Here is an 11,452-nt window from a genome sequence, read left to right as displayed (position 1 = left end):
AGAGATGCTGCTGCTGGGTGTCACATGCTCTTAGAAACACCTGCGTTTGTAATGCGGCCGTGACCTGCTACTCAGGGCAAAACTTTCAGAACCAAATGAAGAACTGGCTGAGGCTTATCTAAGCGTATCTCCTGCCTCGCATCAGGAAGTTAATCCATGCCAAGAGTGGGTTGCAGAACAATTGGTTATCATCCTGGGCTAGCTGGCAAAGTGTCCTTCTATGGCCCAGCCCAATTAACATTTAAGAGGTCAGGAATGTATGACCGGGCTGTCAATTATTATCTTTTTTGGGGGGAGATGAGTGGGAATGAAAAGTAAAACTTCCTTACATTGAGCTTAAATCTTGGTTCAGGGCAGCAAAATGGAAGTGACACGCTTGTGTTCTTGCAGGATGCTTTTATTGATATGGCTGCCAATCTCATTAAGGCACATTTGGGTGGCTAACCAGAATTAAGTGAGTTCACATCCCGCCTTAGCCACGAATAACAGCTGGGTGACTTGGGGTCAGTGACTCTCTCTCAACCCAACCTGCCTCACAGGAATGTTTTGTGAGTTATCACTTGGATAAGAAGTGGAAGGGACCTTGGAGGTCTTCTAGTCCAATGTCCTGCTCAAGCAGGAGACCCTATACCATTTCAGGTAGCTGTTGTCCAATTTTTTCTTAAAAACCTCCAGTGATGAAGCACCCACAACTTCTGGAGGCAACTTCTGTTCCACTGGTTAATTGTCCTCACTGTTAGGAAGTTTCTCCTTAATTCCAGGTTGCTTCTCTCTTTGATCAGTTTCCATCCATTGTCTCTTGTCCTGTCTCCGGGTACTTTGGAGAATAAGTTGACTCTTCTTGTGGCAGCCCCTCAAATACTGGCATACTGCTATCATGTCATGGGTAAAATAGGAGGAGGAAGGTGTGTTGGATATGTTGGCTGCCTTATTTGTAAAAATAATAACAACAGTTCTTTTAGTGACCATCTATGACAGCCTTAGATAGCATGATGCATCTCGGTATTAAAATATTTTAAGCAAAGAATGTCAAAGCGCTGGTAGATTCATTAGCCTATGAGTTGAGTCTCATCTTAGATTTGGGTAATTCTACAGGATAGCAATAGCACTTAGACTTATAAACCTCTTCATAGAGCTTTACAGCTGTCTCTGAGCGGTTTACAGAGTCAGCCTGTTGCCCCCAATAATCTGGGTCCTCATTTTACCGACTTCGGAAGGATGGAAGGCTGAGTCAACTTTGAGCCGGTCAGGTTCAAACTGCTGGCAGTGAGCAGAGTCAGCTTACAATACCACATTCCAACCACTGCACCACCAGGGCTCTTAGGAGAGATGACCGTATATTTCTGTTTTTTGTTCTAGACCAGTGGTTCTCAACCTTTCTAATGCCGCGACCCCATAATACAGTTCCCCATGTTGTGGTGACCCCCAACCACTTATACATCACTGGGTGCCACGGGCGTGGCCAAAGAAAAGGGGGGGAAAATGGCGGACAGCCTTGTTTGGCGACCCCCGTGAAATGGTCGTTCAACCCCAAATGGGGTCCCGAACCACAGGTTGAGAACCACTGTTCTAGACTCAGACTTCCAGGCCTGCATCCACACGGAGAACTGGTTGTTCAGATATTTGCATCCCACTACTGGTGCAACTCATTTAACAACCACATTGCTTAGCAACAGAAATTCTGGGCCCAATTGCGTTTCTACGTCAAGGATTAGCTGTGAGCCTGTTAAGGAAAAAAATCAAAACAGAAACCAACAGAGTATGAAAAAAAACGTGATGTATTTCCTAAAGTTCCATTGACACAATCCAGAAATAAATTATGTCTTAGATCACACACACACACACACACACACACACACACACAGAGTGAAGGTTATATGAAGTGTAACCTGGCTGGTTCTCATTCATTTGTGAATTCCACAGGGTGAAAAAACTGCTTTGCACAACAAAAGCTCAAGCATTTCTCTCTTCAGGCGGTAGATACTCCAGTCCTAAATGCTGAAAAATCTCTTCCTCGGAGGCAGCGGGCAGGAAAATTTTCTGAAGAACATGCAAAAAATAAGCACATATACATTAATCAGTCAGTGAAGACCTTTTTCTACTTGGCAAATTCCCCATAGCTAAATAATTTGTAGCCAGGTCTCGACAAACTCCGATCAAAAACCCACAACTACCTCATCTGCCCTGAACTTTTGCAGAACAAACCCAAAGTCATGCCTCTTGAGATTCTTGCTCCAGGGACCACTTACCTGCTCCAGGTGATAGAGGCCATGGCTGTTGAGGGTCATCTTCTTCTCACGCTTAGAGAAACGGCGAAGGTCTCGTTCAAAATTCTGTGAAGGTAAAGTGCCAGATTTGTTAATCCACAACAAAGTCTCCTCTGAATGCGAAATAGATGAGGGGTTTGCCTGACGCATCTCGAAAAGATGACCTGTTCCCTCCCAAACTTTGAATCAGTTTTGGAAGGCTGGTGAATGAATTTGCCATTCTTAGGAATGCCAGACTCCTGGACATCCCAAATTAGATGTCCATTCTGATTGCTAGTGAGCAGGAATAAGGTCTTCAATCAGGTACTTCAAATATCCAGCTAAGAAAGCTTTGAAAACTAACAATAGGCTAACCGGATAATCATAGAAGAAGCCTTTTGCCTTCCGGTAATTGAAGTCTATTATTCCATGCACTCTGGAACAAATGAGAACAGCTTAGGGGTTTTCTTTTTATAATTATCTGAATTAAATTTCTTTTTTTTACTTTCACCCTAGTTCTTTAGCATAGCCATTCTGAATTTGATTTCAGTCTTCTGCAGGATCACAGAAGAAAAATACCTAAGATTTCTCCTTCCACAGGAGGTTGTGTTGAACTCCAGAACACAAAGGAAATTATCTCAAAGTGCACACAAGCGAGAGATGGGAGATTCTATTACAGGCTTATAAAATAGAAATGGCTCATGCAAACATTCCAGGAAGAAGAAAGTCAACCGTTTCAAAGAGATCATGGCCAAGAATTCAATAACAATGGAGGCCCAGAGGGTTTCTGTTTCAGTTCCAACATCCTGTACTCTAAGCTCTGATTGTTGGCCCTGAAACTCCTTCAAGAAAGCCTGGATGAATAATTCTTCCAGTCCGCAGTGAAGGGACTTGACCTTTTCTCACAAGAGTTGAAGGAGGATTGAAGTGTAAACAAACTCTTTGTGTGCAGGAGCACCTAGCATCTCCAGATAAACTCAAAAAAGCACCTGCTGGAAATTCTGGATGGAATGGAGGAAGAGAAAGGGAGAGGGACAGGAAGAGAGAGGGAGAGAGATAAGAGAGAGGGAGGAAAGAGGGAGTGAGAGAGAGAGACTCTGTGCCCAAATTTGGAGTCCTAATTAATTTGATATCCCAAATACCTGCATGGTTTAACTTACTGGATGGATGGATATAGATAGAGGATGATAGAGATACGAGAGAGAGAGAGAGAGAGAGAGAGAGAGAGAGAGAGAGAGAGAGATTGGTAGATGGACGGATGGATGGGTAGAGAGATCGATAGATCTATAGATAGGCAGACAGGCAGGCAGGCTGGCTCTGCTACCCTGTTCAGACTCCTCCTTAATTTGACATGAACAGCTCCTTAGAAACTCTCTGGCACCAACCTTTTCCCCAAGGTGACCCCCAAATGAATACAAAACCGAGTTTGAATGCAGGACCCAGCCCACATGGAACTCACCCGTGAGCCGGTCCAGCCAAGCAAGGCAAAAGGAAACTGGCTGAAGGGGGTCACCACCAAGTCCACCCGCACAGCTGTCCGGGGACAAGATGCACCGGGCCCCGCTGAGGCGTCGAGCTTCTGAAGCCCTGCGCCCCCTGGATGGCTTCCAGCAAGATTCCCAAGATGGAAGATGGAGAGGCAGCGCTCAAAGTGGTCCATGGTGCTTGAACCGCCGCTAACCCACAGCTCTTCATCTTCGAGGGAGAGAAAGCTGCTTCGGTGGAAACTATGATACAGCAAGAAGCCCTGAGGGAAGAGAACCCCGTGGAGGAGAATCATGCCCAGAATTTACAGACCGTCCCCGACTTACAATCATTCATTTATGGACCATTCGAAGTTACAACGGCACTGAAAAAAGTGACTTATGACCGGTTTTCACACTTACAACTGCTGCAGCATCCCTATGGACACAATTCAGGCATTTGGCAACTGTCCCAGGGTTGTGTGATCATCTTTTGTAATCTTCCCAGCTGGCTTCCGAAAAGCAGAGTCAACGCGGGAAGCCAGATTTCTTTAAGGACCACATGATTCACTTAACAACTGCCATGATTCGTTTAATGCAGGGGTCTTCCAACTTCGCCCTTTTATGACTTGTGGACCTTGACTCCCAGAATTCCTCAGTCAGGCATTTTTCTTGTCTTGCCCTCTGATGCTTTGGAAAATAGATTGACCCTCCTTTTCTTTGTGGCAGCCCCATAAATATTTTCTCTAGACCGGCCATACCCAATTCCCGCATCCCTTCTACACATGTTTTACCACCAGTCCCCTAATCATCTTTGTCACTCTTCTCTGCATTCTTTCCAGAGTCTGTAATTCTTTTTTATATTGCGGCGACCAAAACGGGATACAATATTCCACGTGTGGTCTTTGATATGTTACGTTTCAGATGTATATTCTCATCAGCCTTACCAGGTAGACTGGATAGGAAACATAGCCTAATTCTACTTTTACTGTAAATTGTTTGTGTGTATGTGTGGGTGTTTATGTAAGATTCAGCATGTGCGAATGAAATGTATGTCTTCAGTAAGGAAGTGTAAGCCTGCTAAACAGAGAGCAATTAGATTCATGGTTTAATTCTTATGCATCTTTGAAACCTGGCAATTTTCACACTGCAGATCTGTGACTTGAATGCAACTTTCTTTAAAAAAAAAAACCAACATACAATACATTTACTGCTTCCGGTCATGTTCAGATCTGCCTGTTTTACCAGATCCTCCTTGCATTCAGATCTTCACCTACCTGGCTCTCCAGGACACTGATGACTTTGCGCAAAAGTCCCAGTTCTTGACCTTCAGAAGGATGGGTGATGAGCAGGTCCACGTCATGGCCACATGGCTTCCCTCTATTGGGGGGGAGACAGACTGTAGCCATAAATTTCCGGTCAAGTTTGTTTTTATTGGCATTTAACATTGTTAACAGGGCTAAACATGGCTGCGTCAACCACCACTGGCTGGCTTCAGACAAACCATTACAATCAAATCAGAACATAGCACAATGGGGACCCATTCACTGAAAGGTCTCAAAAAATGGGCCAAAGGAACGTGGCTTTAGTGGGTAATGGGAATCCAGACATGACGATTTTTCAATCTCTCATCCTTTTATACTGATTTCCTAGCACCAACGTTCCAGCTATATGGACATAAATGCAGAGAATTCCCCAGCTAGCATGATTATTGCTAACATTTCAGGGAAATAAGTCTGCCCATCTGAAAATTTATTTATCAGTCAATCCATGAGGTTCTTAATCAATTCATGGTTGAAGCATGTTTTTGTCCACTGATGGTTGACATTTACGACCACAGGATTTCTAGCTACCAGCAGCACCAGGAAAGACTGGAACCGCCCACTTTAATTTAACTAGCTTTTATTTCTCCAAGTTATCCAGTGTTTGCTGTCCAAATCAATTCACCTCCTAAATCCTCCAGTCAGCATGACCATCGTTCCAGGCAAAACCTCCTCAACCACCTTGTGCACCACCTGGCTGATGGCCTCGGCTTCCCAGAGCTCCACGGGGGTATTCAGGTCCTCATAATGAAGAAGTCCTGCAGGGAAGATCAGGCCCAAGTCATTAAGAAGCAATCAAGGATCATCTGGAACAAGTTATTCTATACTGAATAGCTAGAAATGTAATTTAAGGGCCAGGTTCATATCTTGATGTCATGGTTCCGACAGATGAAACTCTTCAAAGAACTTCGAGGCCTTGTTTACCTTAAAGAATCTTTGTTTGAGTAGCATGGCATCAGCACGTACATGGTTCAAGCCGAAATCTGGATTCCCCTCCCCTAAACATATAGTATTAAAGCACAATTCCCTCCTCTAATTAACATTCATAAATCACATTCTCCAATTAGTTTGAATTGCAGACCTTCCCTCCAGTTCTTCAATCAGGCCATTTCTTATCATCTCTTATTTCAAACAACCTTGAAAAGCACTCTACTACAACATTGTTATGTCTAGCTAATTCCCATACACATTCTTCCTCCTCCCCTCCAGGATCAACTAATTCTAACTCTAAAAGTAACACACAAGTTAAGGGGAAATTGGCTGCATCTTCATATATTGTCAAAGCAAGAACATCCGATGTTAGCACCGTCGACACTTGACATATCCAAAAACACTTCTATAAAAAGCCTTATAGAATACAGAATAATCTCCAGATGTATCGGTATGTAAGTTAATATAGGTCCTGTAATTTTCAGCTGGCAAGACTGTTCTTTGGAAGTGATAATATTGATATTAACATTGGTAATAACATTGAATTTCTTTTCCTACAAGTTAAAAAAACCACTCAAGACAGGGACCATTCTTTTCTCTGGACAATAAATTAGATAAAAATTGTATTTCAGAGCTGCTTATTACAAAAACCCATCAGCCCTAATCAAGCAGGATTTTAGAGGTGGACGTTTGATTGGTTAGTCAATGGGTGTAAGACAGAGATAGAGAGGTATCCTAATGAATTTTATAGATTACTAAGGCATTAAATTTATTAGAGCTATATAAAATACTACTGTGAGCAACTGGTTTGATGCTTATGCTATTTAGAAAAAAATGTATATCATTATGCTTTAAACAGTCACATCACGCCAGTATTTCTAATACTTAACTCAGTTCATCTTTCCCCCCTCTCCTATTATAAAGCACAAGACTCAATCAACACATATTTATGGAAAATCATATTGGAAAGAAAGCAATTTTTTATCAACTAATACAAAGCACAGAATTCTTTTTAAAGGCAGTTTTGCCAAAGAAGTGAACAGTCTTAAAACTTAATAAAATAGTGACTAATTTACTACTCACCCCAAAAGACAATTCTCTTCCCCAAGATACATAAAAATGCCCTTTTCTTTGGCACAAATTACTCACCTGCTTGCTGTTCTTTATTCAGTTTTATCTGGTGCAGCTGTAAGTCAGCAAGGGACCTGAGCCCCTCCTGGTACCACTGGCTGGCTATCCGTATCCCAACTCCAAAGATCTTGGTGAAAAGCTATGGAGAAAAACAAATTCCATCACCCCCATCTGGGAAAGCAAAAGGTCCATAATTCAACCGTGTAACAGGTCAGGAAGGCAAGAAGAAATGTGGGCTCCTTGGTGGTCCCTTAGCTTGATGATTTTTTCTTGCAGACATTTCATTATCAACCCAGATAACACCATCAGTGCACTGGTAGTGAAACGTCTGCAAGAAAACCAAATAGAGAGCACCAAGGAGCTACACATATTCTCTTCTATCTGAGGAAGAAATTCATACGGGCTGCGTATTTCTAAAAACAAAACAAGAACGTTCTTTGCTACTATCATTTCCATGCACTTCTCTGGTGCAGTTTCTTAACTAAAGAAAGCTGGGTTCATTCTTAAGACTAGAAAATGGGTTACAATCCATTTTCAATCCTGGCTATTCACCCGGCGGTAACTTTGGGCCAACACATCTGGCCTCAGATGAAAAGGCATTCAACGGATAGCCCGAAACCACAGGCTCCAATTAAGATCCTCAGGCTGGCCAAGTGGCTTATAGCAGTAGGCTGAATCCAAGCAGATGTTCTTTAAAATCCTTAAATAATTTTCACAAAAATAAAATTCAGGGGATGAGGCCCTCCAAAGTCAGCGGATGGGTGAACATTTGCTCACATGTACTTTGTATAATTTTGGGGGAATTTCACTAGATGTAGTAGTAATTTTCTGAGCTAGCTATCTGAATATAAAATATCCAGTGGCAATTGTTTATTTTTTACTCGGTGACTGAAAGTTTAGCCCATACCTTGACCCTAGCACACCGAGGACCAGAAACTTGCATTAGCACTCCAAAATTTAAGAAGTCAATCTTCTCCTGAAACCAGCAGTACACCCAGGATTCAGGCAGTGTTCCCTTACAATGGGGATGCACGAAATGTTATACACCAAATTCCATGCCGTGTCCATCCCCCCATCTAGCCGTAGCCATCGGCCACACAGAGCCTCTGCACCTTCATTGTCCGGTATCTCTCAGATTGTCTAACTTTCTCCACCTCTGCAGAAAGGCCATCTTCCAGCATTTCCTATTGGGAAGACACAAACAATGCAATAAGTCTTTGAATTATGACCACAATTGAGCCCAAAATGTGTGTTGCTAAGTGAAACAGCTGATAAGTGGGTTTTGCCCCATTTTACGGCCTTTCTTGACACAGTTGCATAGCAAGAGCCCCATTACAAACAAGGGGCATCAGAATGCAAAATGAACAGGAGGGTGACGATGCTAGAATGGGATAAGACATGAGTATCCCTCTACCTGGATAATTCTCCGCGAATGCTCTCCGATGCCGGGCACGGGGTAGAGTTGCTGAATTCTGCTGACCTTCCAAGGCAGGGACTTAAGCACCGAAGCAGCTCTGGAAAAGGCCAAGCTCCGAACTTCACTGCCCGTGAATTTAGCCTCTTCTGCCATGGTTTCTAGAGCATCCTAGAAAAGGCAGCCAGGAACATTAAAGTCCAAGCCTTCCAAAGAGGGCTCAAACACTTAGACCCATGTTGCTGATAGTATTACCAGTCTACACTGAGTGAAATTACCGTGAGTGTGGAGTTGTGGTGGTGCAGGGGAGTCCGTCTCTGGCAGATGTAGGGAGGCACCTGGCCTTTTTCTTCTAGTGGCGCTATCGGAGTAGTCACCTGGGCAAAAGGAGATAGGCAAGATGCTTCAGGACGTCCAAATCATCCTTCAGTGAAAGCAATAATAAAACTGCCACCTTTTGTTCTGATTCATATTCTAGCAAAGTCCCAGAAACCATGAGAAGGAAGGAAGGGAGGGAGGGAGGGAGGGAGGGAGGGAGGGAGGAAGAATAGAAGGAAGGGGGGAAAGAGGGAGGAAGGAAAACTTAAGAGCTACAGTGGCTGGTTTAAATACACATTAACACACAACTTGTGTTGCTTAAGCCAAGGTTTAAGCCACAATGACCACATTTACCCTGAAAGGAGGGCAGATTTTTGCCTTCCAATCATTCATCTTAAAAAGGGCCTATCAACTTCGGCCACTTGAAGAGGTGGGAGAAATTCTGGGAGTTGAAACATGTGAATAGAGACAAATTGTGAAGAGAGACAAATAAGCTTTTCTCGCTATCTTTTGTTGTGTTGAAGGATTTTGTCTTGAATTAGAACAGAATAAAAACTTTACTGTCACTTTAAATGTACACTAATTGGCTTACGTTAAAATGAAATTTCACTGCATTCAGCTCTCAAAAAATACCATTTTGCATATACCCACGTATATGACACAGAGAAACATCAGTCTAGTTTGAATGTACACATATACATGGCCAAAAAAAGAAAGAATCCTCCAAATTTACAAGATGTATGGCATAAGGAACAAAGCTGTTGCAGGATGTAGTAGTTCCGCTATAAAGACAGGGACGGTTTCCTTTGGGGTAAACACAAAAGAAGGTATGGCCCACGCTCCAGATTGAGCAGAGCCAGATGAAAGACATACAGGTGAAAAGCCACAGCCTTGCTCTTAAAAACAGGTCCCAAGTGCAACCTGTAAGGATCTTTACGTACCTTCAGACGGTGCCTGAGTTCAATCTCAACAGGGCGCCCGGCACCCATGCTCTCAGTGAACCAGCTGAGGTCCAGCAGAGCTGGCCCATCTCCTATGGCTTTGGCAGGTGGCCTTCCATTCTTCTTCAGCCACTCAACCACCTCATCTCCAGAATTGCCTTCGGACACAATGTGAGTTACTTTCTCACTACAAAAGCAAAGATATCACTTTAATACCACTTTATAAAGCCTTGTTAAGGTCACACTTGGAATACTGCAACCAGTTTTGGTCACCATGATGGAAAAAGGATGTTGGGACTCTAGAAAGAATGCAGAAAAGAGCAACGAAGATAATTAAGGGACTTAACGAAGAACGGTTGCATGAACTGGATATGTCTAGTCTAACAAACAGAAGGACGAGGGGGGACATGATAGCAGTCTTCCAATATCTCAGGGGCTGCCACGAAGAAGAGGGAGTCAACCTATTTTCCAAAGCATCAGAAGGCAAGAGAAAAAACAACGGATATAAATCAATCAAAGAGAGAAACAACCTAGAAGAAGAAATTTCTTAACAGAACAATTAACCAGTGGAACAACTTGCCTCCAGAAGTTGTGAATGCTCCAACACTGGAGATTTTTAAGAAGACAATGAACAACAATTTGTTTGAAATGGTACAGGGTTTCCTGCCCTAGTAGGGGGTTGGACTAGAAGACCTCCAAGGTCCCTTCCAACTCTGTTATTCTATTCTATTCGTTCTATTCTATTCCTTATTCTACTCTACTCTATACTCTATTTTATTCCATTCTATTCCATTCCATTCCATTCTTCTATTCCTCTTGGTTCTCATTCTTCCTGGCCCTTGGCCCCATTCCCGTTGGGACACCTACCTGCGGGGATCATCTACAGAAAAACCTCTGCTGAGAGCCAAGGAGGTCAGGAACGTCTTCCGGCTACTGCCCATCCTCTTCTCAACCAGGCCAAGCACCACTTCGGGGAAACGCACCGGGACCTCTGAGTTAGCCGGCTGAGGACCAGGCTCAGCCCGAGGAGGACGCCGTTTTTTCACGGGCAGCTGGGCCATGATCTGCCCCCTGATGGGACCTACTCTGACTTCTCCAAAAAAGCTCAGCTGCAGAAAGGAGAGAACGAAAGAGAGAAGGGGAAAACAAAGAAAAGGAAAGGAAAAGGCTTGTTACAGTTCTTAAATGAAGACCTGGGAAGAGTTTTCAACTCTTTAAATTTCCTAGTTAGGCCAGCCTGAACCCTTCCAGTGTTTCTCAACCTTGACAATTTTAAGGCATGGTGACTTCAACTCCCAGAATTCCACAGCCAGCAATGCTGGCTGTGGAATTCTGGGAATTGAAGTCCACATGCCTTAAAATTGTCAAGGTTGAGAAACACTGCAAGACACTCCTGCCCAGCACTCGAGCATCAAACCTCACACCTGCCATCTTTGGCTTTGCCTTTTGAAAGCACAGAAGTTCATTTCCTGCCCTTCAGGAAAAGAGGGCAGGTAATCAACGGGCAGCAAAGAGAAACAGTGAGAAACCGCACGGAACCCAGCAAGCCACATTCCCGACGTTATTTTCTTTTTTAAAAAAAGAGAAGGAAAACGAGAGTCAACTTAGCCAGCCCCCAAACTGAGGTGCCCAGCCAGCTTCGGCTAGCCTCCTTGGCTTTCTCTTCTTGGCCAGCTTAGGAAAAGGA

General features: G+C 43.5%; 1 protein-coding gene across 1 annotated transcript; it reads right to left on the bottom strand.

Annotated features, from left to right (window-relative positions):
* Nucleotides 1-1,760: 1,760 nt before the first annotated feature.
* POLM (DNA polymerase mu) lies at nt 1,761-11,448 on the bottom strand. Its single transcript, XM_039366872.1, has 12 exons — nt 11,190-11,448; nt 10,633-10,874; nt 9,766-9,952; nt 8,785-8,883; nt 8,507-8,677; nt 8,205-8,276; nt 7,111-7,231; nt 5,657-5,789; nt 4,987-5,089; nt 3,706-3,993; nt 2,250-2,333; nt 1,761-2,040 (listed from the first exon to the last, which is right to left on the bottom strand). The coding sequence occupies exons 1-12, from the start codon at nt 11,316-11,318 to the stop codon at nt 1,954-1,956; spliced, it is 1,716 nt and encodes a 571-aa protein (XP_039222806.1). The 5' UTR covers nt 11,319-11,448; the 3' UTR covers nt 1,761-1,953.
* Nucleotides 11,449-11,452: the final 4 nt, after the last annotated feature.

The sequence above is a fragment of the Crotalus tigris genome, unplaced genomic scaffold (assembly GCF_016545835.1).
Source record: "Crotalus tigris isolate CLP2741 ecotype Arizona unplaced genomic scaffold, ASM1654583v1 scf7180000020455.750797, whole genome shotgun sequence".
NCBI lineage: Eukaryota > Metazoa > Chordata > Lepidosauria > Squamata > Viperidae > Crotalus > Crotalus tigris.
This window is presented reverse-complemented; position numbering and strand designations above follow the sequence as displayed.

Bases quoted from the DNA above. Each gene is read 5' to 3' on its own strand.
- POLM (XM_039366872.1), bottom strand. From the start codon at position 11,318: ATGTGGCTTGCTGGGTTCCGTGCGGTTTCTCACTGTTTCTCTTTGCTG. The intron at 8,277-8,506 runs GTAGAGGGATAC...TCTTCCCAATAG, and splicing joins ATTCGCGGAGAATTATCCAG to GAAATGCTGGAAGATGGCCT. The intron at 2,334-3,705 runs GTGAGTTCCATG...TTACCTTCACAG, and splicing joins TTGGCTGGACCGGCTCACGG to AATTTTGAACGAGACCTTCG.